Here is a 24,443-nt window from a genome sequence, read left to right as displayed (position 1 = left end):
AAAACTGAAAATAAGTCGAGATCCAACGGCGGAGTCGTCAATTCCTCTGATGGAACTCAAGATCTAACTACATCATCTCAAAAGTGGTAAAGAAAACAAGGATCCAACGTCGGAGTCGTCAATTCCCCCGTCGAAACCATTAAACTAAGCTAAGATAGCAGTGGCGTTAAGCGCCTATGAGAGCTTCCTACCTAAACTACGATAGCGTTAAGCGCTACTTCTTCATTGTGGGAAGCTTCTATTTATAGAGTGGCTTCAATGTCAACCCTAATGCAACTTCTTGTCGGTATTTGACCATTTTACCCTTGAAGTAATTGAGGATCTTCATGCCATTCCGTCATTCTATAACCTTGACCAGGTAGACGAATTTTCTGCACTTCTGCTCCATTTTCTTCTATGTTTGTGGGTCAGGCTATACACTCTTCCTGCCCATTTTCTAACAATTTTTCTTTTCTAATTTTTCTTAGGGTCAGGTTACAACATTTCCTGCCCATTTTCTTTCTAACTTTTTGTTCTTCTCATGTTTCACACTCTAATTTCTATTCCCAGCGGTGAGTTACCCTAGCCTGTCCCCTTATTCACATGATATGGAGCCTTAGAGATTCCAAAGAAGGGATGATTATATTTGAGGCTCAATGGGTGTAACTAAGGGGTGCCTTTACAATGAGGCAGGTTCATCTGGTTCGAAAGAATTTGGCTCAACTGGTTATTCTTATTGCCTTTAGTCCTTGATAGCGTATGTCACTTCCCCCTAAGCATCAATGGCAGGCTTTCTATTTTTTTTTATTTTAGTAGAAAGTGTTCTACTCTGCCTTATAACTCACATTTTAGAGGCCTTAACCGAGGATTAAATTAAAGCTATTTCTATCTTCCTTACATCTTCCAAGCAGATTTTAACCAGGATTGGATAGACGACTAATTAGCTTAGAAAACAATATTCGTTGGTGATAAACTTCATTTATCTTAATGACATACCATCATTAAAATTTTTAGCTAACCCAAACCCAAATTTATCAAGAAACAAGAGTTGTCTTCCTGATCAAGATTGTAACACCCCCTACCCGGCGTCTGCAGGACGAATAGGTAATGTCACCCTCAAGTATGGCAATTAAAATTTTTATTTTCTAAACCATTCAAAACCAAATATTTAAATTTATTTAACATTTACGGTTATAGCAGAAGTAACTTAGTATAAAATATTAGTATTAACATGCTACAGCTAACCATTCGAAAGATCTATTACTAATAGAGCTCAGTGACCCGCCAAGGATGCAGCGTTGAGACAGACATGAAGAAACATCAACTGGTACTCTTCAATGCCGACTAACCTGTAGCATACTCAACACTTTAGCCAAAAAATTTCTCATCAAGCAAAAAAATATACAACTTAAAATTCTTATTATTATTTTATGTACCAATTATTCCCACATCTATCATATTATTATCATCTTATTAAATTCTAACATAAATTAGGCAGCATTCTCCATTACCAACACATGCCCAGAAACCAACAATGAGTAAAATCAATCCAAGAACATATCAACAGTCATCATCTCTATCTCATGGAGTTTACCAGATTTATAATCATATATCACTTCGTAAACCAACATAAGATAGAATACAAAGTATAATGCATATCACCAATTATTATTTACACACTAACACGTATGTAGATCACCAACATTTTCACATAATCAAACACATATAGCCCCTTTAAGTGCTTAGTGACAGACTAGGGTACGCGGACCAGATCAGAAGCAGAAACAGAATCATATGCAGACGCGGATTTTTGTCCTTGAGAGGACTCCGCACAGACCACCCATTTAGGGTGCAGACAGATACCAGATAAATCAGAGATAGAGATCAGAGACACAGACGATCCTCGCTTCGGTTATCCAGAAGACGAGGGATAGCAGATAATGCAGCGCTGCCGTCCTATGGCATGCCAATTGTACCCACAGAATATACTCAAACACGGGGCGTATAAGTATAACATTTCCATCTCAGTACATGTTATCAATATTTTCTAAAATAACACATCAGCAACTTTAATCATACCAGATCACCTCAAATGAGAAGATTAAATTCCAACACTCTCATCATACCATCACATACCCAAATTTCACATAATTCACATCATAAATAACATATACAGATCACAGATTGTGTCACTGATTAGCACAGAATATTATGTATGAAATAGTGTAAACTAATTTCAGGAATTAATTTCTCTTAGAGAATATGCTACCTTATGACTCAATGTAATCGACCAAGTAGGGACATAACATAAACTTATATTCTGCCCTTTTATTTATTTTTCATAACCAAAACATTCAACAATTCATCACAATCTCATAGTTTGCTTCTTGAATTTCTTATTCCATAATTAATCATAATTCATCGAGTTAACAAGTCACATATAATCTCATAAGGACATTTAATTATTACATAAAAGCACATAAGAGAATTAGGCTTTTTAAGTGTCGAGCATGCTACCTGGATGACGTTTATGTCCAAACCTTTCCATTCGACATTTCTTCTTTCGCCGATCCTTTTTCCTTTCCTTTGCTATGATTTGGGTGTAGCTACCTCATAGCATGATAACACACATTAGTTTATAAGGAAAGGATACTACTATAAACTAAATCCTTTCCTTTATCCTCATTTGATATCCAAAATGTAAAGTAATTTCATGATTCATCATTTAACTTCTAATATAGGACCTGCACTGGACTGATTTCTCATTAACGTGCTGTATTCATTCAAAAGGCTCCAGAGGTGTAAAACAATATTTTCAAATACCCCAGGAAGTCTAGATTACAAAGCAACAAGATTCAGTTGAAAATTCCTAATGGTTCGAGAGATATTCTCCTTTCACCCCAGACTACCAAAATCGAACAGTTTCTGGCAACATTTACCCAACAATTTATACATATAGTAAATGAACTCTTAAATTTTCCATAAAAATCAGGCAACCTCTAGACCCATTCGAGTTATTTTTAAAAATTGGTAAATCAATGTTTTGACAGTTCGAAACGTGCTAAAGAATTCGGAACATGAGACTGAAAACCAGAGGACTTAATCCACTTCAAACTAATGAAGAGAAACATGTTATATCACATTCCCAAACCATTTCCAACAAACTGATAATAAAATCCCAACATCCCTAACCTAGGGTTTTGTCCTCTATGGCATTTCACAAATAAATGCTCAATCTATTCCAAGCAAAGCTTAAACTATAATCAAATACGGCTAAATGTTACGTATTCAACGTTAGTTCAAAGAATCAAATCAATCAATTGCCCTAAGTCATGAGGTCTGAAAATTAAACATCTCAAACTAATTGAAATACCAAAATATATGCTTCAAAATTGGGATAGAAAGGTAGATCTACCTCCAAAATAATCCAATCATGCAATTGCTTCATCAACTCATCAATAAAGATGGAATTTTGTGAAGAAAGTGGTTATGGAGGGAGGAAGAGGGGTTGTCGACATTTTGGTAGAGAAGAAAAAATGAGGAAGAAATGTGATATCTCATGTTTTTAAGTTAGTCTCCCAATATTAATATTTTTCATGGCTAAAAAAAAATGAGACACTTGGCAACATTCAAATACACCCTTTTGTAAAGACTTATCTCTAGACTGCTCTCTAATATTTAAGATCAAATTTGCAGCCATTTCATTCCAAGTTGATGGGTAAAAATCGGCACTTTTCAAATAAAGAGAAAGAATTGATTTAATTCATGTGAAAAGACCAAAATGGCCTTCTATCGAATTTTCTACACGAACATTGTATAAATCCTAATTTGTTTCTCAATCTTATTCAAATTATACTTATAATACTTAATTATAATGCTACAAAACCCCTCATTCATTATTTTAATTAATTTGGCAATTTTCGTCGTCGAAACAATCACCGAAAACCTGATATACAAGTTTTACACTTCTTAATATATTTGTTCTAATCTCTCCATTTCCAACCTTATATTATTTTTTTAACACTAAATTTTCACTTAAACACTTCTAATCATACACTTTTAATATTTCAATTTATTTCCTTCCCGATTTCGAATTAATATGCGAAAATATCTTACAAATAATTTATACTAGTTTCTAATATCATTTCCACTCTTTCTAATTCATGTACTATTTCAAAATCTTCACTCTCATAACATTTTAATCATATTATTAGTTACCACTATTTTCAAAATCGAATTATTCGACAAGAGTCCTGATTCTCCGGTTTCCTAATTGGAAAATCAATTTCCGACTAAGGTCATTTTTATTTTTTTTCGGGGTGTTACAACTCTACCCTCCTAAAAAAAATTTCGTCCTCGAAATTTTACTTGATCTAAATAGTTAAAGACATTTACCGTTCCATGTCATTTAATCTCCATAATCTTGTAATTTTACATGCCCCTCGTACTTTCATATAACATCAGTAATTTATTATAACCTGGTATAACTTATTATTCTTTCTTTTCATTTCCTAGAACTTGTCAAAGTCATAATCATATCAACTCACAAAATTCATAGAATATGATACATAGTAAAATCCTCAACTTGACGACAGCCTACACAAATTGTCGAGTTAAATTCAAAGAAAATAACACATTATCCACACGCCAACACGTTTACAAATCACATCTATTATCATATATGCACCCATTTTCATTTTCCATTCCATTTCTAAATCCTCATTTAAATTTCCATATTCGTTTAGCTCGCCTTCGAGCGCACACAGATCTTACGGAGTTCACATTTCTAGTCAGATCACATTTTGTATCACATATCTTATATCATGTACAAATACCTAGCTTATAACTTTATCACATCACATCATAATTCATATTGTCTGATTCTGAGCACACATATAATCCATACATAATTCATACTTTCATTCACGTCACATAGCTCGACCTAGATCGCACATATAACCCATTTAAGGGCACACATATCATATCACATTTCATATGCATATAGCTAGATCTCGGGCATACAAGTTCCCCGTATAGGGCATACATATCCAACTCATATCACATCCAATATTCATACACTTCATCTTCAAGGACACACAACTCATTAGCGCACATTTATTCTTCCATATCATGTATCAATCAATCCACATGTTCAGAGATTTCGATGCTTTCTGGCGTATAAAACTTAACACTAGATATGATTTATCGAAGCCAAATACAAAGGATATATCTCATTCTTATCCACAGCCAATACATTTAAGAATCACGGATAACATTACCATTCAAACACATATTATCAGTAGGCTAATACACATTATCATATACACATCATCAACTATATTATAGTAGACATTATCACATGTTTTCACTTATTTGCCCAAGTGTATATTATGGACCAAGCAGGACAGATTTTCCTCTCTTTTCCCTAACAACACTCTTCCAAAACCTTAAATTAATTATCATCTTTCTCATGGTTCTTTACAACCCCATAACATAAGCTTTTTTTTTTTTTTTTTTAAAAATCATATTTATGCCTATCAATGTACTCCAAACTCATTTAAATACATCAAACTAAGTTCCCTATTTGATCCTCAAGTTTTAAACCAATCCTGATTCATCTCCAAAGTCCTACTTCTTATTTTTAGTTCATATTTATACACACACCAAGCAATTAGAACAAACTCACCAGGGCAAGTACTCGTCCTATACATTCCCTTCACAAGAGTGTGGATTCATCCATTTCTAATTCCTTTAGCAAATTTAGTTAAAATATTAGAGACTTGACCCTTGACCCTTCAGCAGTTGCACTTAATTATGACCAGGTAAGCTTAAAACTCGATCTTTTAGATTATTCGATATATATAATCAACTTTACATACCCATTCGGTAAAGAAATTATCATCCATGCATTCAAACTTTCCAAAACATATAACAGAATTCAACTTAGTGTTCACTAATAAGAACATCATATGCAACGTCAAATCACGTCAGCAACTCTATGCTGCCAACACTTGTATCAAAACTTCACAGAATCAAAAATAACCAAACTTGTTCTCACATAGCAGATATCAAGATATATCCGAGTTGTACACATATTTCACACAATCACATATCATAACACATAATCACATATACCAATTTATGCATCAATTATATCTTCTAGTATAATTCCACAAACATTATCACATATTTGTGGTCTAAACAAATTCTCCACTCAAACCATATCATATTTGTCTTATGTATACTTAGCGACAAACGCAAGTATTGGGACTGAGCATAATACCCATTGTGAGGCCTAATCAAGTTTTCCACTCACACCATATATCATATAGTATTTCCTCCAATCACACCAAATATCAGCATCTCATTTCCTCCCATCACACCAATTGTGAGGCCTAATCAAGTTTTCCACTCACACCATATATCATATAGTATTTCCTCCAATCACACCAAATATCAGTATCTCATTTCCTCCCATCACACCAAATACTGTATAGCATTTCCTCCCATCACACCATATATTATATAGCATGTCCTCCCATCACACCACATTAAGTAACATCTCCTCTCACCACACCATATATCGTATAACATTTCCTCCCATCACACCAAATATCGCATCTCAGTTCCTCTAATCGCATCACACCACATATATGAGCATATTCATTTCTCGTCCACTTCATCATCATATTCAACATAAATCAATATCAATTCACAGTTCATGTTTCTCATAAATTACCTTATACTCATATTCATAACAATTGAACCCCAGAGTTCCTTCATAGAATACATAAATTGCCACAGCATATCAATCACTATCTACTTTACATACATCACCCGATAACATATTATAACTTGGCAAAGTCATAACCGGATACTCAATTTCATATTAACACACAATATTAATAGTCAATCATATTATTATAGAATTTGTTTGTATAAGAATAACCATTAATTTAAGTAAGAGAAATGAGTATTAATGCTTGATACCCTACCTCATAACGTCCAAAAGCCTAGATTTGCTATTTCCTTCGGTCACCCACCATTTTCCTTTCTTCAATTATTATTTGTATTTTGTTCATCTTTATAATATCATACATATATTCCATATCAATTGAATCAGCATATAAATAAACAAGGAAAATAATCCTCAACATTTAAAGTAATCTTTCATCAATCTCCACAATAATGAAAATGATCTCAAGAGATACTGGAGATCATTAGCTTGATCTCTATCAGTGTACTAAGCAATAAACACAGGTATACGTGCAAAGCAAAATGCACCCGCCTGGGGTCGATCAAATCCTCCTATCACACCAATCATCATATCGTATTACCTTCATTACACCATATATCACATATTATTTCTTTACATCACATCACATATCATGTATCATTTCCTCCAATCACACTATATATCAGATATCATATCCTCTGTATAATGCATAACATTTCCTCCGAACACACCATGTATACAAATCACAAGCATTATCACATTCTTAAAGCTTTATAATCTTTTACCCAAAATGACTACCGAGATTCGAGCTATATGGGGTGGCCAGTCCCATATAACTAAATTCTCGGTCACACGGGAATTCATATCTCGTACTTTGGCAACCTTTAAACTACATTATATGTCAAATCCTCGTTAGACAAACTTCTTTACCAATACACAGTAGTAGCAGCTGCATCGGGTCACTGATATCGACAAAAGACTCAACATCCTATGTGACATGTGTCTAAACCAACTTAACACAACCAGAAGCCTAGGAACGCCTAAACCTAGGCTCTGATACCAAACTTGTAACACCCCCTACCCGGCGTCTGCAGGACGAATAGGTAATGTCACCCTCAAGTATGGCAATTAAAATTTTTATTTTCTAAACCATTCAAAACCAAATATTTAAATTTATTTAACATTTACGGTTACAGCAGAAGTAACTTAGTATAAAATATTAGTACTAACATGCTACAGCTAACCATTCGAAAGATCTATTACTAATAGAGCTCAGTGACCCGCCAAGGATGCAGCGTTGAGACAGACATGAAGAAACATCAACTGGTACTCTTCAATGCCGACTAACCTGTAGCATACTCAACACTTTAGCCAAAAAATTTCTCATCAAGCAAAAAAATATACAACTTAAAATTCTTATTATTATTTTATGTACCAATTATTCCCACATCTATCATATTATTATCATCTTATTAAATTCTAACATAAATTAGGAAGCATTCTCCATTACCAACACATGCCCAGAAACCAACAATGAGTAAAATCAATCCAAGAACATATCAACAGTCATCATCTCTATCTCATGGAGTTTACCAGATTTATAATCATATATCACTTCGTAAACCAACATAAGATAGAATACAAAGTATAATGCATATCACCAATTATTATTTACACACTAACACGTATATAGATCACCAACATTTTCACATAATCAAACACATATAGCCCCTTTAAGTGCTTAGTGACAGACTAGGGTACGCGGACCAGATCAGAAGCAGAAACAGAATCATATGCAGACGCGGATATTTGTCCTTGAGAGGACTCCGCACAGACCACCCATTTAGGGTGCAGACAGATACCAGATAAATCAGAGATAGAGATCAGAGACACAGACGATCCTCGCTTCGGTTATCCAGAAGACGAGGGATAGCAGATAATGCAGCGCTGCCGTCCTATGGCATGCCAATTGTACCCACAGAATATACTCAAACACGGGGCGTATAAGTATAACATTTCCATCTCAGTACATGTTATCAATATTTTCTAAAATAACACATCAGCAACTTTAATCATACCAGATCACCTCAAATGAGCAGATTAAATTCCAACACTCTCATCATACCATCACATACCCAAATTTCACATAATTCACATCATAAATAACATATACAGATCACAGATTGTGTCACTGATTAGCACAGAATCTTATGTATGAAATAGTGTAAACTAATTTCAGGAATTAATTTCTCTTAGAGAATATGCTACCTTATGACTCAATGTAATCGACCAAGTAGGGACATAACATAAACTTATATTCTGCCCTTTTATTTTTTTTTCATAACCAAAACATTCAACAATTCATCACAATCTCATAGTTTGCTTCTTGAATTTCTTATTCCATAATTAATCATAATTCATCGAGTTAACAAGTCACATATAATCTCATAAGGACATTTAATTATTACATAAAAGCACATAAGAGAATTAGGCTTTTTAATTGTCGAGCATGCTACCTGGATGACGTTTATGTCCAAACCTTTCCATTCGACATTTCTTCTTTCGCCGATCCTTTTTCCTTTCCTTTGCTATGATTTGGGTGTAGCTACCTCATAGCATGATAACACACATTAGTTTATAAGGAAAGGATACTACTATAAACTAAATCCTTTCCTTTATCCTCATTTGATATCCTAAATGTAAAGTAATTTCATGATTCATCATTTAACTTCTAATATATGACCTGCACTGGATTGATTTCTCATTAACGTGCTGTATTCATTCAAAAGGCTCCAGAGGTGTAAAACAATATTTTCAAATACCCCAGGAAGTCTAGATTACAAAGCAACAAGATTCAGTTCAAAATTCCTAATGGTTCGAGAGATATTCTCCTTTCACCCCAGACTACCAAAATCGAACAGTTTCTGGCAACATTTACCCAACAATTTATACATATAGTAAATGAACTCTTAAATTTTCCATAAAAATCAGGCAACCTCTAGACCCATTTTATTTTTAAAATTGGTAAATCAATGTTTTGACAGTTCGAAACGTGCTAAAGAATTCGGAACATGAGACTGAAAACCAGAGGACTTAATCCACTTCAAACTAATGAAGAGAAACATGTTATATCACATTCCCAAACCATTTCCAACAAACTGATAATAAAATCCCAGCATCCCTAACCTAGGGTTTTGTCCTCTATGGCATTTCACAAATAAATGCTCAATCTATTCCAAGCAAAGCTTAAACTATAATCAAATACGGCTAAATGTTACGTATTCAACGTTAGTTCAAAGAATCAAATCAATCAATTGCCCTAAGTCATGAGGTCTGAAAATTAAACATCTCAAACTAATTGAAATACCAAAATATATGCTTCAAAATTGGGATAGAAAGGTAGATCTACCTCCAAAATAATCCAATCATGCAATTGCTTCATCAACTCATCAATAAAGATGGAATTTTGTGAAGAAAGTGGTTATGGAGGGAGGAAGAGGGGTTGTCGACATTTTGGTAGAGAAGAAAAAATGAGGAAGAAATATGATATCTCATGTTTTTAAGTTAGTCTCCCAATATTAATATTTTTCATGGCTAAAAAAAAAATGAGACACTTGGCAACATTCAAATACACCCTTTTGTAAAGACTTATCTCTAGACTGCTCTCTAATATTTAAGATCAAATTTGCAGCCATTTCATTCCAAGTTGATGGGTAAAAATCGGCACTTTTCAAATAAAGAGAAAGAATTGATTTAATTCATGTGAAAAGACCAAAATGGCCTTCTATCGAATTTTCTACACGAACATTGTATAAATCCTAATTTGTTTCTCAATCTTATTCAAATTATACTTATAATACTTAATTATAATGCTACAAAACCCCTCATTCATTATTTTAATTAATTTGGCAATTTTCGTCGTCGAAACAATCACCGAAAACCTGATATACAAGTTTTACACTTCTTAATATATTTGTTCTAATCTCTCCATTTCCAACCTTATATTATTTTTTTAACACTAAATTTTCACTTAAACACTTCTAATCATACACTTTTAATATTTCAATTTATTTCCTTCCCGATTTCGAATTAATATGCGAAAACATCTTACAAATAATTTTTATACTAGTTTCTAATATCATTTCCACTCTTTCTAATTCATGTACTATTTCAAAATCTTCACTCTCATAACATTTTAATCATATTATTAGTTACCACTATTTTCAAAATCGAATTATTCGACAAGAGTCCTGATTCTCCGGTTTCCTAATTGGAAAATCAATTTCCGACTAAGGTCATTTTTATTTTTTTTCGGGGTGTTACAAAGATCATGACCTCAACTCTCAGTGATTCAGAACCTTAATTACATATCTAATTCAATATCTAAAAAACAGCACCCTGCACTAAATAAAGTGAAAAATAACCACAAATCTTCTAGTCAAGATCATGAATTTCTGATCATATAAATATGCATACATATCTTTTAGTCATTTCTCCCCACACACCTCCTCCCCTTTAAAAAAAAAAGAGATGAGAAACCACGAACTGAAATAAATAATTATTCCAAGATATTTCTCTTCCCGAAAAGGAAACTCATGATTGATCGAGTTGATTCAGTCAAAAAAGAAAATTCAGATCGGAGGTGGGAGAAGACTTCTTTCTGCAATTGGAGCTGGAAACTGCAAAATTAACAAGGAACTACAGAAAGAAGGGGGTGAATATCAATATTATCACACACAGAAATCAATGAGGTGTCGAATCGTTGTCTTCGTGTTATTTATGAAAACGAAGTTGTTAGATATTGATTGAATTATAATTGGGCCCAACAATTGGTTAGGGTCTATGTTGGGCCGTATTATATATGCTTAAGAGGTGTTTGGGGATTTCATACAGAATTTCTTGGTTCTATGAAAAAAGTTTGGTTTGTAGAAAATACACATTACTAACTCGATTTGATAATTTTACCCTAGTAGCTTTCACCTAATGACTTCATTTGCCCCCGCCCTTAACCATATTACTGAAAAATAAGAACTTATGTAATGATACGAGTTTTAATGCACAATTGATAAAATAATAGAGAATAATTAGTAAAGTAAGAGAGAGAGAAATGAGTAATGTAAGAAAGAGAAAGGAAAAAAGTAATGAAGTAGTGGTTGTGGGGTCCACTTCCTAAACTAGAAAGTTTAGAAAGTATCTATTTTTAAGGGAAGGACCAAAACAGAAATAGCTTCTATTTTTAAGGGACAGATGTAGTATATATGTATCATATTTTACGGTCGTTAAAAATATTGCGCCCCTCCCTTTCTTGGTTTGACGCTGAAGGCTCTTTAAGCATGAGTTTTTTCTAGTTGTAACTTCAAAATATTGTGTGATTCCGAGTTTATAGATTCATCGTCCAAGTTTTGATACTCTTCGAAAAATAGTTTTCTTCATGTGGTAGCCAAGTTTCCAACAACTGTTGACAAGCCCGATTCACTAGCCTCCCCAAGTGGCTCGGTGGGCTCGCTCCAGAGTGGAGATGGGGCAGCTGGTCCAACAATGAGGACGATCGAGTCGAAGTGACCACAACGTCAACCCACGGGTTGCAGTCCAAGTACGGGCTAATCAAGTTGAGGACCGAGGAGTATAACATTTCTACTCCCTACGTCCGCCATTAGGAGTCTCATTTATGGGCGACACGAGTTTTAAGAAATGTTAAGAGAAGTGGATGGAAAAAAGTTAGTGGAATAAGGGTCCACTTGTATATATTAATTTTAAATGAAATGTGAGTGATATGAGTTAGTGGATGGTGGGATACCATTTATAGTAAAAGTGAACTGAGACTCCTATTCGCAGACGGACTAAAATGAAAAAATATGACTCTTATTCGCGGACAGAGAGAGTACATCTTTTGTGTGGGAATCAAAGTGTAATTTCCCAAAAACCCCTATCCAATAACACCCCATATCTGATATCCCCAAAACGCCCCCAGCAATCCACAGGAACTCCAGTAATGCCCTTAACATTCCCTTTCTTTGTTCTCCCTCTCCTGACTTGCAAGTTTATATTTGAAACTATTTACTGCAAAACACACACTGCAGCGTGTTTGTGCGTGAAAAATTGTACGGATTAGCTATGGAGGTTGGCGCGCACAACAGCCCTCGCACTGTGGAAGAGGTCTTCCGAGATTTCAAGGGTAGGCGTATTGGCTTGATCAAAGCTCTCACCACCGGTATGTTATTTTTGTTTCTCAATTTTGTCATTTCTCGTTGGTTTAATTGGAATTGTCTCTAGCTTTATTTGTGTTTTTTCGAGATTTAGGGTTTCTGGTCTAATTGGGTAGTCTTTTCGATGTAATTTTCGAGCTTTAGGGTTTTCTATTTGTTTGGTTTGTAGCGCTCTTTGTAATACTGAATTTGTGCTTGTTTTTTTTTTCCTTTTTCAGATGTTGAAGAATTTTTTCAACGCTGCGATCCTGGTGAGTAATTGGAGTTGTGTGGTTGATTAAAGTGGTTTAGTAGAGTGAATTTATGGGTGATTTTGTAGTTTGTTTGCTTATTTGGTTGACAATTTCGCTTTCCTTTTGTGTGGATATGACGGTACAAGCTGCGCTGTTTCATGGTTGAGTATTTTATGATTTTGATTTTTGTATCTGATAGTATTAAATTTGTTGTCATGAGATAATACGGGTTGGAATCATAGCTTAAAAAAGCAATGCTCAGTTTTTTTTGCAAATAATTTTACTGTAAAGGATAAGTTCTTGCTTATAATTTTGCTCTCAGTTGTATGTGAACCGAAGCAATGTGTATCTGTTTCAGTTGTCCATGCATCCGATGTTCAAACATTTTCCTACAGTTATCGTTATATTTTTGCTTAGTATTTTGTGCAATCTTAAGAGTCGGTTTACTGGTTTCCCCTTCCTTTCTAGTTTACAATGTTGTGCTCATGCTCGTTCTATAATTGTTAGCGCTTATTTTTTGGCTTCAGCGTATCATCTAGCTTGTTGACACAGCTTATCTTTGGTATCTGCTCCACTACCTATTACCTAGTCCACAAAATTCTATATTGTGTTTACACACGTTGAAAATTTTGTAGAGAAGGAGAATCTATGCCTTTATGGATTTCCTACCGAGCAGTGGGAAGTTAATCTACCTGCTGAGGAGGTGCCTCCGGAGCTACCAGAGCCTGCTTTAGGTATAAACTTTGCCAGAGATGGCATGCAAGAGAAAGACTGGTTGGCTCTAGTTGCTGTCCACAGCGATGCATGGCTACTTTCTGTTGCTTTCTATTTTGGTGCAAGATTTGGTTTTGACAAAGCTGACAGGTAGGCTAATCTGTAAGTTATGAATTTTTTAGAATATCCTTTTGAAAAATCATTTTCTTTTATTTCCTCTGTGTTGAATTCCTTTCTTCTGTCATCTTTGTGAGGTTTGGTTTTATTGAAGGAAAATTGCTTCTTTTATGCCGATAAATATGACTTGATATTGTTCTCAACTTTATTCTGCATTTCAAATACCTACTGGATTTTTTTTGTCTCCACTCTCCATGCGCTGATGATTTGAAGAATTACTGTATTCTTTCTTCCACTCATTTGGCTGTCCTCTTATGACCATAGTTTTTCAATAAATTTTACCCTAAGCATTCTTTACAATAGGAACTTTTCGGCAGTTGGTTGTGTTAGTGAACTTACACCTATTCTCTAATGTACCTTGGGATTGCAGTATAAAAGAGTTCTGTTTGATGTTGTTAATTGTCTTGTGGGGTGCCATTCTTTTGAACAAGGGGTTCATGGTTTATGGATGCAGGAAACGCCTATTCAATATGATAAACGATCTTCCTACAATTTTTGAGGTTGTGACTGGGGCTTCAAAGATGCAGTTCAAAGATAAATTGGGTGCCACAACTCACAGTGGAAACAAATCTAAGCCAAACTTAAAAATGGTAAATCCTTGTCTCAATTGTTCATGAAGACATGCACATTACTGTTTTGATAAAATTTTCTGTATTTAGCTTTGACCTGAGTGCAAGTGCTATATACAAAGTAGTTAATGAATTGGTGGTTTGTTAATTAATTTGTGTTAGCAGTTGAATGTTAGTCTTGCAAGCCAATCAATCCATGCTGTGTGAACTTTCACCTTAACCATAGTAATCAACCAATTTGGGTGATTCTTCAAGTTTGTATGATTGAAGTAATCGTTGGAGCTTGGATTTGTGAATGATAGGAAAAAATGTCCAAGCCCCCATCAAAGGATGAGAGTGAGGGATTAGACGAAGAGGAGGAGGATGAGGAGGAGGAGCATGGTGATACGTTGTGTGGAGCATGTGGAGAAAACTACGCACAGGACGAGTTCTGGATCTGCTGTGACATATGTGAGAGATGGTTCCATGGGAAATGCGTGAAGATAACGCCTGCTAGGGCCGAGCACATCAAGCAATACAAATGCCCGACGTGCTCTAATAAAAGAGCACGGCCTTGAGGAGTTATAATCGTGGCTGCTGCTAACCATCTAGTTGTCTGAAGAAGGAAGAAGATATGTCTGAGCACTCTATTTAATAGTCAGTCGTATTTGTGATGATAGTTAGCTACTGTTTATTTAGATGCAATAGGTCGGTGTAGAGGGTTTGTAAAAGCTTAAAACATCTGCACTCCGCTGTCATTAACTTTTTATTTATCCAATTCACTTTTCTTGCACCAAATTCCCTCTCTCCCTCTCTTACTCATCTCCTATGTTTCATAGTAGTTGTGGTATTTCTTTTCGGCACTAAAATTTAAAAAAATGAGCGTAATATGTTAAATAAAAAGATACTCCCGTCCGTCTCCAAAGATATGCACTTTGGGTTACTACGGCACGGGTTTTAATATAAAATTAGTAAAGTAAGAAAGATATAGAGAAAAAAAGTAAGTAAAATATTGTTAGTGGAGAATGGATCCCACCTCGTTAGAGAGAAGAGATTTTCTAAAATTAGAAAGTGCATATTTTTGTGGGATGGACTAAAAAGAAAGAGTTTATATTATTATAGAACGGAGGGAGTAATAAAGTAGAGAGGAAAAAGTAAAAAGTATAAAATACAGAAAGAGTGCATATTTTTGTGGAACGGTGAGAGTAATAAAGTAGAGAGGAAAAAGTAGAGAGTATAAAATACTTTGTTTCTCCCAAAAAATATGCATTTTGGTTTGTCACAAGTTTTAATGTAAAATTGTTAAAGTAAGAGAGGGGCAGAGAGAAAAAATAATTAAAATATTGTGAGTGAAGAATGAGTCCTACCACATTAGTAATAAAAGAGTTTAGATATTACTACAAACGTATTAGGATTGGAATATAATTAATTCTTAAAACAGTCTTACACTTATCTTTTATCTTTTTCCTTTTTCTTTTTTCTTTTTTTTTTGGTGCAGGACCCATTGTTATCTATTTTTATAATGGATGTTGAATATTCTGTCACCTGATATACGGAGCACTTTCCTTTTGACCTGCTTTATATGAACGAATTAATTATTCAATGGAGAGAAAGATTTCGAAATAGTTTTATTATATTTAGGAATACATCAGATGTGAGAGTAGTATGATTAGTAAAGTTAACTAAATATTATTCCTTAATTAATATGTCCACAAATATATGGCAAAGTGAATGGAATAAATAGGAGTAGAAAGAAACGACCTATATTTTCGTCAACCTTTTCTCGAGGCCTATTTATTTGAATTTTCAACTCACTTCAATAGTAGTTGGATTTGATATTTTGAGGCATTCATATAATTTCTTCAACAAACGTGAATTTTGCTACGGCAGCTGATATGGAGAGGAGATTAGCGGAAGCAGCTTTCGGAGGAGATCTAGAGGAGCTACAGAAGATCATGGTTGAGGATCCTCTGATTCTCGACAAAATCATCGCTTCCTGCGCCGACGAGACGCCGCTCCACACGGCCGCCATGCTCGGCCACCTCAGCTTCGTCGCAGAGCTGCTGAGTCGGAGGCCTGAGCTGGCCGCCGAGTGTGACTCACGCGGCCTCTCGCCGCTGCACCTGGCCGCGGCGAAGGGGCACGCGGAGGTCGTTCGGGAGCTGCTTCTCGTGAATAGTGACGTGGCATCGGTGCGGGATTCGGACGGAAGGACGGCCCTCCACGTGGCAGCAGTCAAGGGGCGGGAGGGTGCGTTGGCTGAGTTGGTCGCACTCGCTCCGGGTCTGACTCGAGTGCTCACCGGCCGAGGCGAGACCGGTTTGCACCTCTGTGTCAAGTGGAATCGCTTCGAGGCGGCCAAATTGCTGGCTGATGATGATTTCTTGCTGAATTTCAAGGATTATGATGGCAATACTGCTTTGCATATTGCTGTTGTCAAGAAGCAATTTCAGGTCGGTAATCAAATGCAAATTCTATATATTGTACAAATTCCAAACTATGATCTGCATTAGATTTTAAGATTTGATGTCAATACGACATCAACATTGTCAACCGATTGACGTTGTGTTGACGTTATGTCGACATCAAATCTTGAAATTTAACGGTCCGGATCATAGTTTGGAGAGTTCATAGAAAAGATGTTGTTTGCATTTTATCAATCCTATACTAGTAATATGCATCTTGGCAACACTAGATTTTAAGCATGCAAGCATCTCTGATGAAAGTGAATTTGGTGGAACAGATGATCAAATATCTGATTCAACTAGACCAAGTAGAAGTGAATGCCTTGAACAAGAATCAACTGACAGCATTGGATCTACTGAGACAAAGTCCTCGAGACACGAGAGATATGGAAATCGAGCACGCCCTTCTAAGCTCGGGTGCTTTGTCTGCTAAGGATATGGACTTGATCACCGATGAAGGAAAATCTCATCAGAGGCTCTCCTCTCTGCAGAGCCGCAAGCCCACGGACTGGCTGGGGAGGAGGAAGAGTGCGCTGATGGTGGTGGCGTCGCTGATCGCCACAGTGGCCTTCCAGGCAGGGCTGACCCCACCCGGAGGCGTCTGGGAGGACGACTACTATGTGGACGAGAACGGGCAAGCTGTGAGCGACCCTCACTCCGCAGGCCACTCTGTGATGGCATACCAAGAGCCTGGTGTGTACGGCGCTTTCATGATCCTCAACACCGTCGCCTTCCTTGCATCACTGAGCATAATTCTTCTGCTGGTGAGTGGGTTGCCACTCAACCGGAGGAAGTGGATGTGGCTGCAGATGGTGATTATGTGGGTGGCCATCAGCACTCAGGTGGCCACCTACTTTGTCACGCTCAGGCACATCTCGCCTCGTGACATGGCAGGGACACTCCGCGAAGTCACTGAGATATCAGTGCTAACATGGCTTACACTCATCGTCGTTGTGTTCGTCGGGAATGTGTTGCGCCTGAATTTGTGGGTTCTGAGGAAGTATGGATTGATAAAAGGGAAAGAGAGGGACTCACAAGGCATTGATGATGATCAAGAAGATGTACTTGAATAGAATTTATGTAACCAAAGATTTTCTTTTTTATCCTTACTTCAAGTGATATACTACTAATATACTCCATGTTACAAAGGAACAAAGAAGATTGCATATTGTCATCATTTCAAGTGAAGAAAGATCTCATTAAATCATAAATGTAAAGTCAAAATAACAAACCTATATTCTATGTTTCACATTTTTCACACTGGCAAGAATGAAAGTTTTAGTTCACTTCAAAGGAGAGCCTCTATATGCATATATAAAATCAAGCTACTCACAGTTGATTAGACAGAAGTTTGAACCTCCTAGCGCAATCTGATAGTCTCGTTAGGAAGGATGACGTTCGGATTTCTAATGTGTGGATTGAGTGCCGCGAGTTCTTTCCATTTCGCCCCAGATCCATGGACCCGAGAAGAAATGCTCCACAACGTCTCTCCCGGCTGCACAGTTGTTGAAGTTGGCTCAGAGGCAGGAGATGATTTGGGAGCACCCTTTGACTTCATTAACGGATGCTTATTCTTCTTCCCCATCCCATTCGCTAGCAGCCACCGTGATCCAGACTGTTGCTGATTCGCAGAACCCCATAGCTTCTTCTTCCCCTGCTCCGCCTTCAATCCGGCCACGTGCACCTCAGTTATCTTGTATTGGGGAATCTTCTCTTCCTCGTTACTCTCGTCTTCTGTCTGCTTTTCCGTAACATTGTCCTCTTTGGCACCTCCCCTGGTTGGTTTATCCTCGTCATCATCATCAGAGCTCCTCCACATAGAGACCGTGTTGTAGATTCTAGGCTTTGGAGGAACAAACACTCTCTCCACTTGAATGAGAGCGAGCATGGGGGTGCCAACTGGCTCATAGTCACGCAGAGGGTCGCGCAGCTGAACCATTAACGCAACAGTGAAATTGTCGCCTAACAGACCATACTTCCTACTCCTTCCCCGTCTCTTCTCCCCCTTTGACCTCCCTCGAAAATGGTCCAGAGAAGTGGCATGATGGGCTTCCAGTATTTTGGAGGTCCGCTCGCTTGCAAGATCACCATCATCGATGTCACCGGAATCCAGCTTCATCCATTCATCGAGTGTTAGCGACAGGCCCATCAACCCATCAACATCTTCACCATTATCTTTAACATCAAGCAGCTGCAATCCACCACTGCCATCAAGACCTATGGACCCACCAACATCGACCGTCTTTCCCTTGAGTGCAGAAAATTCACCAATCGACTGCGCACTAATATTTGAAGGAGCATCGTCATCTGACATGCCGGATTGTATCCTCAAGCCCTCGACTGAAAGCGCTTCAATTTTATCCATGGCCAGAGGGGCAAGATCCTCTAAAGACACATATTCTGCGTCCCTTTTAAGGGATTGGACACGGGATGAGCCTTTCATGTTCTTGTTTCCATGATGCACGTTCTTCATTACTTCGGATTCCTGATGCACCAACTCTTGCCTGAAACAGGACGATACATTTTATGGTAACGGTAACTGTTTATAAATTAGTACCGAAGCAAAATAACAAGAACAAACCTCTCAGGTCCCTCCAGACGCAGTTCGCCTTCCCAAGCTACTTGTTGGATGGTCTTCCCCGTTAGATCTTCCAGAGGCATTAACTTCTTAGCCTGCATGGAGAGCTTCTCGATCCCGATAGATGCCAGACCTTGAAGTATGTCCATCACACCAGACCCCATTACTGCAGGCACCACCACAGGATTGGACACCTGCATAATTAAACTCCCACCACTCTTGGCATTCCTGAAAAGTGCAGGATCCATAGATCGTAGAAACCCACCGTCTCTTGTCTGCACAAACGAACCCAAACCTTCACCCAGGGGTGGAAGCTGCTGAGGATCGTCACGAGGCATATCAATTGGACTGCCAAAACCAGAACCACCAGGTGGAGAGTGTTGAAATATACTCTCGTTCAAGCCCCACTCACGCATCAAGGCTTCGGTTTCCAAATCTTCCATCCTCAAGGCCCTAGTTTCAGCCCCGAATGCATCTGCCATCCTAGACATCTCCTTGAAACCTTCAAATATCTGTGGTTGGTGGAAATCCTCAGAGACAGTTCCCATTGGAATGTCGCTTGCAAGTTCTAATGGATAATTCTCAATACCGAAGTTGAGTAAACATCCTTCGGCGAGAGAATCCTTCTCAAACTGCCTGAGTAGACGCTCTCTTGGAGACTCGGGCTCACTTTCGGAACTCAAGCTAAATGGACTGTGATCTATACCCAGCATCTCCAAGAAATCAGTAGCCACTGAGTTAGTAATATCATCCAAATCGAGCGATTTCCCCTTGCTACAATCTTTGTAATCAGAACTAGCCTCCAAATAATTTTCAAAGTGTATAGCATCAATCTCTTCATTTTGAGATTCTAATTTTTCATTCGCCACCTCTGTTACACAACTTAGCGGGGATTCCATTTCTTGCTCAAGGGCTTCCTCCACGGAGATGTTTTTTCCTTCCGCGTCGTTGTTGCACATTTGTACTGATTGCTCGTCAGGTTCAGAGGATGGTTCTTTTGGTGAGAGATCGGAGGAGCTACCTGAGCCAAGGACCATCTCAACAGCAAAGTCAGCTTCTAGACCATTTCCAGTCTCTTCAGCAATCTTCAACACCTCATCTTCTGGTCCAACGTATTCTTTGCCTTCTATCCCCTTATCTACGACCGAAAACTCAGCAATTTCACATTCAGTTCCACAATTCTCTTCATCGGCATCAGGTGCTACGGACTGATCCACTTTGTGCGGGCCAAGACATGAAGATAAAGAAACAGACTCCATTTTATTCTCAACCGAAGTATTAGAAATTTCTTCATCCAGTTTTTGGTAGAGTATACTCATCGACTCTAGCAGTTCTGACCTTGGCATCGGCAAAACCTCATGAAGATCCTTTATGTCTTCTGTGTACCGGTTTGAGGCAGACAACCTCACAGGAAGACTTCCCGCTGGATAGATATCTGGTTCGGTCATTTGATCATAAGGCGCCAGGGGCTTTTCCATCCTTGTGCTGTTACGCTGAAAGCTAGGGATCTCAGAAACACTTTTTCCACAAGACACCTCAGCATTATTGCTCTGAATAGCATATCCAAAACTGACGTTCATTGTTGCGCCCCTTGCTTTACCTGACAACCTGAAACTAGTCGTCCACTTCCCCGAGCTCTTCTCCTCCTCCAGCTCCTCCAACGTTATAGGAAGCAATCTAGTCAAGTCCACTTGATGCTTCCCCAAGTCCAGCTCGGGCGCATCACAAGCAGAAACAAACAACGAGGAATGCTTTGCCTCATACTTCGTTGAATGGTGGGGGCCACTTCTACTACCATAGACCGAGCAAGAATGAGTCAACTGATCCTCAAACTCAGCTACTCCTCTACAAACCCTAACCGGCCGCGTCATCTGCTCAGCATCCCGCCTCTTCCAGTGCACAACGAGACAAGTGCCATCAAAGAGCGCGGGCATTCCTTCAATAGAGTGGACTTGGAGAGAGAAACAGCAATTGAACCTGCGGTTCCTCACTTGAGTCAAGGCCTTGAGACCTTTCCAGCTCCAAATAGACGACTTCTTATCCCTCTCGAACGAATCCTTAGCTGACTCCTTAACATGAGACTTTCCAATCGACTTGGCTCGACTACTAGCCGTAGAACTAGCAAGCCTACTTAGCGTTTTATCCGAATAAAACGTCTTATTTATAGCTTCGATATCGCTCAAAAGCCTCCCATTTCCTGAAACCCCACCCCCCTTCTTTTTGCTATCTGCCTTTGATGACAACATCTTCACCTCAAAAACTAAGCAAATTAACACACAAAAAAAAATCCAATAAATTACATAACCAGACACAATAATGTTAACAAAAATTGAAAAAATCGCAAAATTAAAAATAATAATAATCTAATCGGCTGTTTTTTGGTGATAACATACAGGCTTTGACTATCTAAGAAGAGCTAAGAGAAACAGATACACGATTGATTTTGGAGATTGGATTCTCAAATTATAAGAAAAAGGTTTCCAAATTGACATAGGCATAGGCTTAACCGGAGCACACAAGAAAAGCATATTTCACCGAAGGAGAAGGGGAAATGAAGAATCCTTGCAAGTAGAGAAATGGAGGTGAAGAATCTTACAAGTAAAATCATTCGATAGTTGAGGCGTAGCTTCCGCTCCTAGATTTGTGTCTGTACAAGTACAAGTCTCCCTATCTCTCTTTCTCTCTCTGAGTTATTCAATTCAAAATTTTGGAGTTTTGAAGCTGTCATTTACCAGAAATAAACAAATAAAAGTTTTTGTGATGCCCCTATACTACATGAAATTCTCATTTTCGCCCCTATTTCTAATCGGTGCGCCAAAACGCCGTCGTCCAATTCCGTTTTCCCTTATAAAATTAAATACTTAATTTAATCCCATTAATTCCATCACCTTTCTATTCGTACTGATTGATCAATTACAAATACTGATTTTGTTTTTAATGGCTATTTTTAAATGAATTGTACTATTTCATCTTTATATTTATTACTATTACACATTTTTTTTAAAATAAACTACCGTTACTAACTCTGTTAGAATCTGAATTCTGCGATATACATGTTTCCATAGCTTACGGTAGTGCCAAATTACAATAACAAGCATGAAATAAAAAAAGGAAAATGTTTTAGAGACATAATGTCTCCGAGCCTTATTGCCATAATGAGGATATAATAGTAATTTTCACCATATATTTAGTTTTTGATTATTTTTACATTTTGTATACATATATTGTTGCCCCTAAACCATTAATAAGGAGTATTAAATGAGGTCATGAATTAGAATACCTTAATCATGGGAAATATATGTTGACAGCATATTTACGCAAAGTTGGGTGAATCTTATGACAATTAAATCTTTCAGAAATTTATAAGAAAAAGTATATTGAATACCTAAAAATTTTCTAATGCGTAAGAATTAATAATATGAAATAAAAATGTATTCTCAATTTTTTTTCCTCTCCTACTTTATCTATTAATATTTAGATCTCAAACCTCATAAAAAACATATTTTTTAACTAATTTGTTTAATAATAAAGCTATAAAGTTAATAATTTATTTTTCTTTCTAAAATATCAAAGTTCTTAGGTCAATTTAGGTATAGCATGGAAGAAGATAAATTTTTATATATGCAATAATACTAATTGAGTTTACGGTTTGATTTTGTTTTAATTTAAATTATTTTCCTTTCAAAATATTAATTTCTATAAATTCTTAAATTTTGGAATGGTATGGTCACTTTAATAAAAATAATCTCATATTCTTAACTCATATATTTATTATTTAAGACTATATATCTAATACTTTCTCTTTTTATTTTTAGAATATTATAACTTTTAACTCAATCCGTATATCATGCAATAAATTAAAATTTGATGCTTCTAATTAACAGTTTCTAATATTTTAATTCTTCACTTTCTAATATTAATTATTTAAATTCTTGATCTTTGAAACATTACATCGAATCTTATAAAAAATACTAATTATATATTTTAAAATCACCTATTTTATACATTAAAACTATAAAATTAATATGTTCTCTTTTTCTTTCTAAGATACTAGAGTTCCTATCTTAGTTCATTATAACATGCAACATATTAAAATATTAGTATTATATTGTAAATAAAAACTGTTAATTTACTGTTTTGATTTTTAGGATTTCATAGTTTTTAATTTAATTCTTCACTTTCCAAAATTCTAATTTCTTTAACTTCTTATTTTAGTACATTACATTAAACTTCGTTCCAAAAAATAATCGCTTGCTCATAATTCATGTATTTTATATCTTAAAGCTATATTGCAACTATTTTATTTGTTTCTTGTAAAATATTATAATTCTTAGCTCAATTCACTATAACATGCTACGAGTAGTTTATGAATACTGATGGGGTATACTGTTGATTTATGAATTTTAGACAAAAATTTAATTTATTTATTTTTAATTCTTGGAATGTTATAGTCGAACCACGTTTAAAGTATTTACATGTTCTTAACCCATCTATTTAACATTTTAAAGCTATAAAATTAATATTTTTTAATCTATTTGTAAAATATTAGAGTTCCTAGCTTAATTCACTATGTTATCTAACAAATTAAAATTTGATACTATATGATAATAGTAAATATGTTTAAGGTTTAATTTTAAGACTTTTATAATTTTAATTTGATTTTTTTACTTGAAAAAATTTTGATTTCTTTCATTTCTGAAATTTTTGGAACATTATGTTGAACATCGATTACAAAATAATGCAAATTGAGTTTACAGTTTTAATTTTAATAATTTTTTAATTTTACTTTTAATTCTTACTTTCTAAA

At 36.3% G+C, this 24,443-nt stretch overlaps 3 protein-coding genes and 2 long non-coding RNA genes across 7 annotated transcripts; 2 read left to right on the top strand and 3 right to left on the bottom strand.

The window, feature by feature from the left end:
- Positions 1 to 1,100: 1,100 nt before the first annotated feature.
- LOC125187809 (uncharacterized) lies at positions 1,101 to 3,533 on the bottom strand. Its single transcript, XR_016130476.1, has 3 exons — positions 3,395 to 3,533; positions 2,497 to 2,585; positions 1,101 to 1,328 (listed from the first exon to the last, which is right to left on the bottom strand). It is a non-coding gene; the product is annotated as an uncharacterized LOC125187809 (long non-coding RNA).
- Positions 3,534 to 7,871: 4,338 nt separating this feature from the next.
- Positions 7,872 to 10,253, bottom strand: LOC148926596 (uncharacterized). Its single transcript, XR_016130489.1, has 3 exons — positions 10,125 to 10,253; positions 9,232 to 9,320; positions 7,872 to 8,063 (listed from the first exon to the last, which is right to left on the bottom strand). It is a non-coding gene; the product is annotated as an uncharacterized LOC148926596 (long non-coding RNA).
- A 2,485-nt stretch (positions 10,254 to 12,738) lies between these two features.
- On the top strand, positions 12,739 to 15,391 carry LOC125191234 (PHD finger protein ALFIN-LIKE 5-like). The gene is made up of 5 exons (XM_048088750.2): positions 12,739 to 12,926; positions 13,140 to 13,172; positions 13,790 to 14,018; positions 14,500 to 14,635; positions 14,917 to 15,391. The coding sequence occupies exons 1-5, from the start codon at positions 12,830 to 12,832 to the stop codon at positions 15,169 to 15,171; spliced, it is 750 nt and encodes a 249-aa protein (XP_047944707.1). The 5' UTR covers positions 12,739 to 12,829; the 3' UTR covers positions 15,172 to 15,391.
- A 1,028-nt stretch (positions 15,392 to 16,419) lies between these two features.
- Positions 16,420 to 22,355, bottom strand: LOC125187220 (protein PLASTID MOVEMENT IMPAIRED 1-RELATED 1). 3 transcript variants are annotated; one of them, XM_048083769.2, is made up of 4 exons: positions 22,233 to 22,355; positions 19,640 to 21,896; positions 18,392 to 19,562; positions 16,420 to 17,023 (listed from the first exon to the last, which is right to left on the bottom strand). In XM_048083769.2, exons 2-3 carry the CDS (start codon positions 21,880 to 21,882, stop codon positions 18,419 to 18,421), a joined length of 3,387 nt encoding a protein of 1,128 aa, XP_047939726.1. In that variant the 5' UTR covers positions 21,883 to 21,896; positions 22,233 to 22,355; the 3' UTR covers positions 16,420 to 17,023; positions 18,392 to 18,418. The 3 variants fall into 3 exon arrangements, with proteins under 3 accessions (XP_047939726.1, XP_047939724.1, XP_047939723.1); XM_048083767.2 differs by lacking the exon at positions 16,420 to 17,023 and adding an exon at positions 17,350 to 18,050; XM_048083766.2 differs by lacking the exon at positions 16,420 to 17,023 and having other exon boundaries at positions 18,236 to 19,562.
- Positions 16,489 to 18,235, top strand: LOC125187221 (ankyrin repeat-containing protein BDA1-like). The gene is made up of 2 exons (XM_048083770.1): positions 16,489 to 17,046; positions 17,337 to 18,235. Exons 1-2 carry the CDS (start codon positions 16,489 to 16,491, stop codon positions 18,129 to 18,131), a joined length of 1,353 nt encoding a protein of 450 aa, XP_047939727.1. The 3' UTR covers positions 18,132 to 18,235.
- Positions 22,356 to 24,443: the final 2,088 nt, after the last annotated feature.

The sequence above is a fragment of the Salvia hispanica genome, chromosome 5 (assembly GCF_029641045.1).
Source record: "Salvia hispanica isolate PSC_SH4W2 chromosome 5, Shi_PSC_v1, whole genome shotgun sequence".
Classification (NCBI taxonomy): Eukaryota; Viridiplantae; Streptophyta; class Magnoliopsida; order Lamiales; family Lamiaceae; genus Salvia; species Salvia hispanica.
The sequence above is the reverse complement of the archived record's forward strand: the minus strand, read 5'-3'. Positions and strand labels throughout refer to the sequence as shown.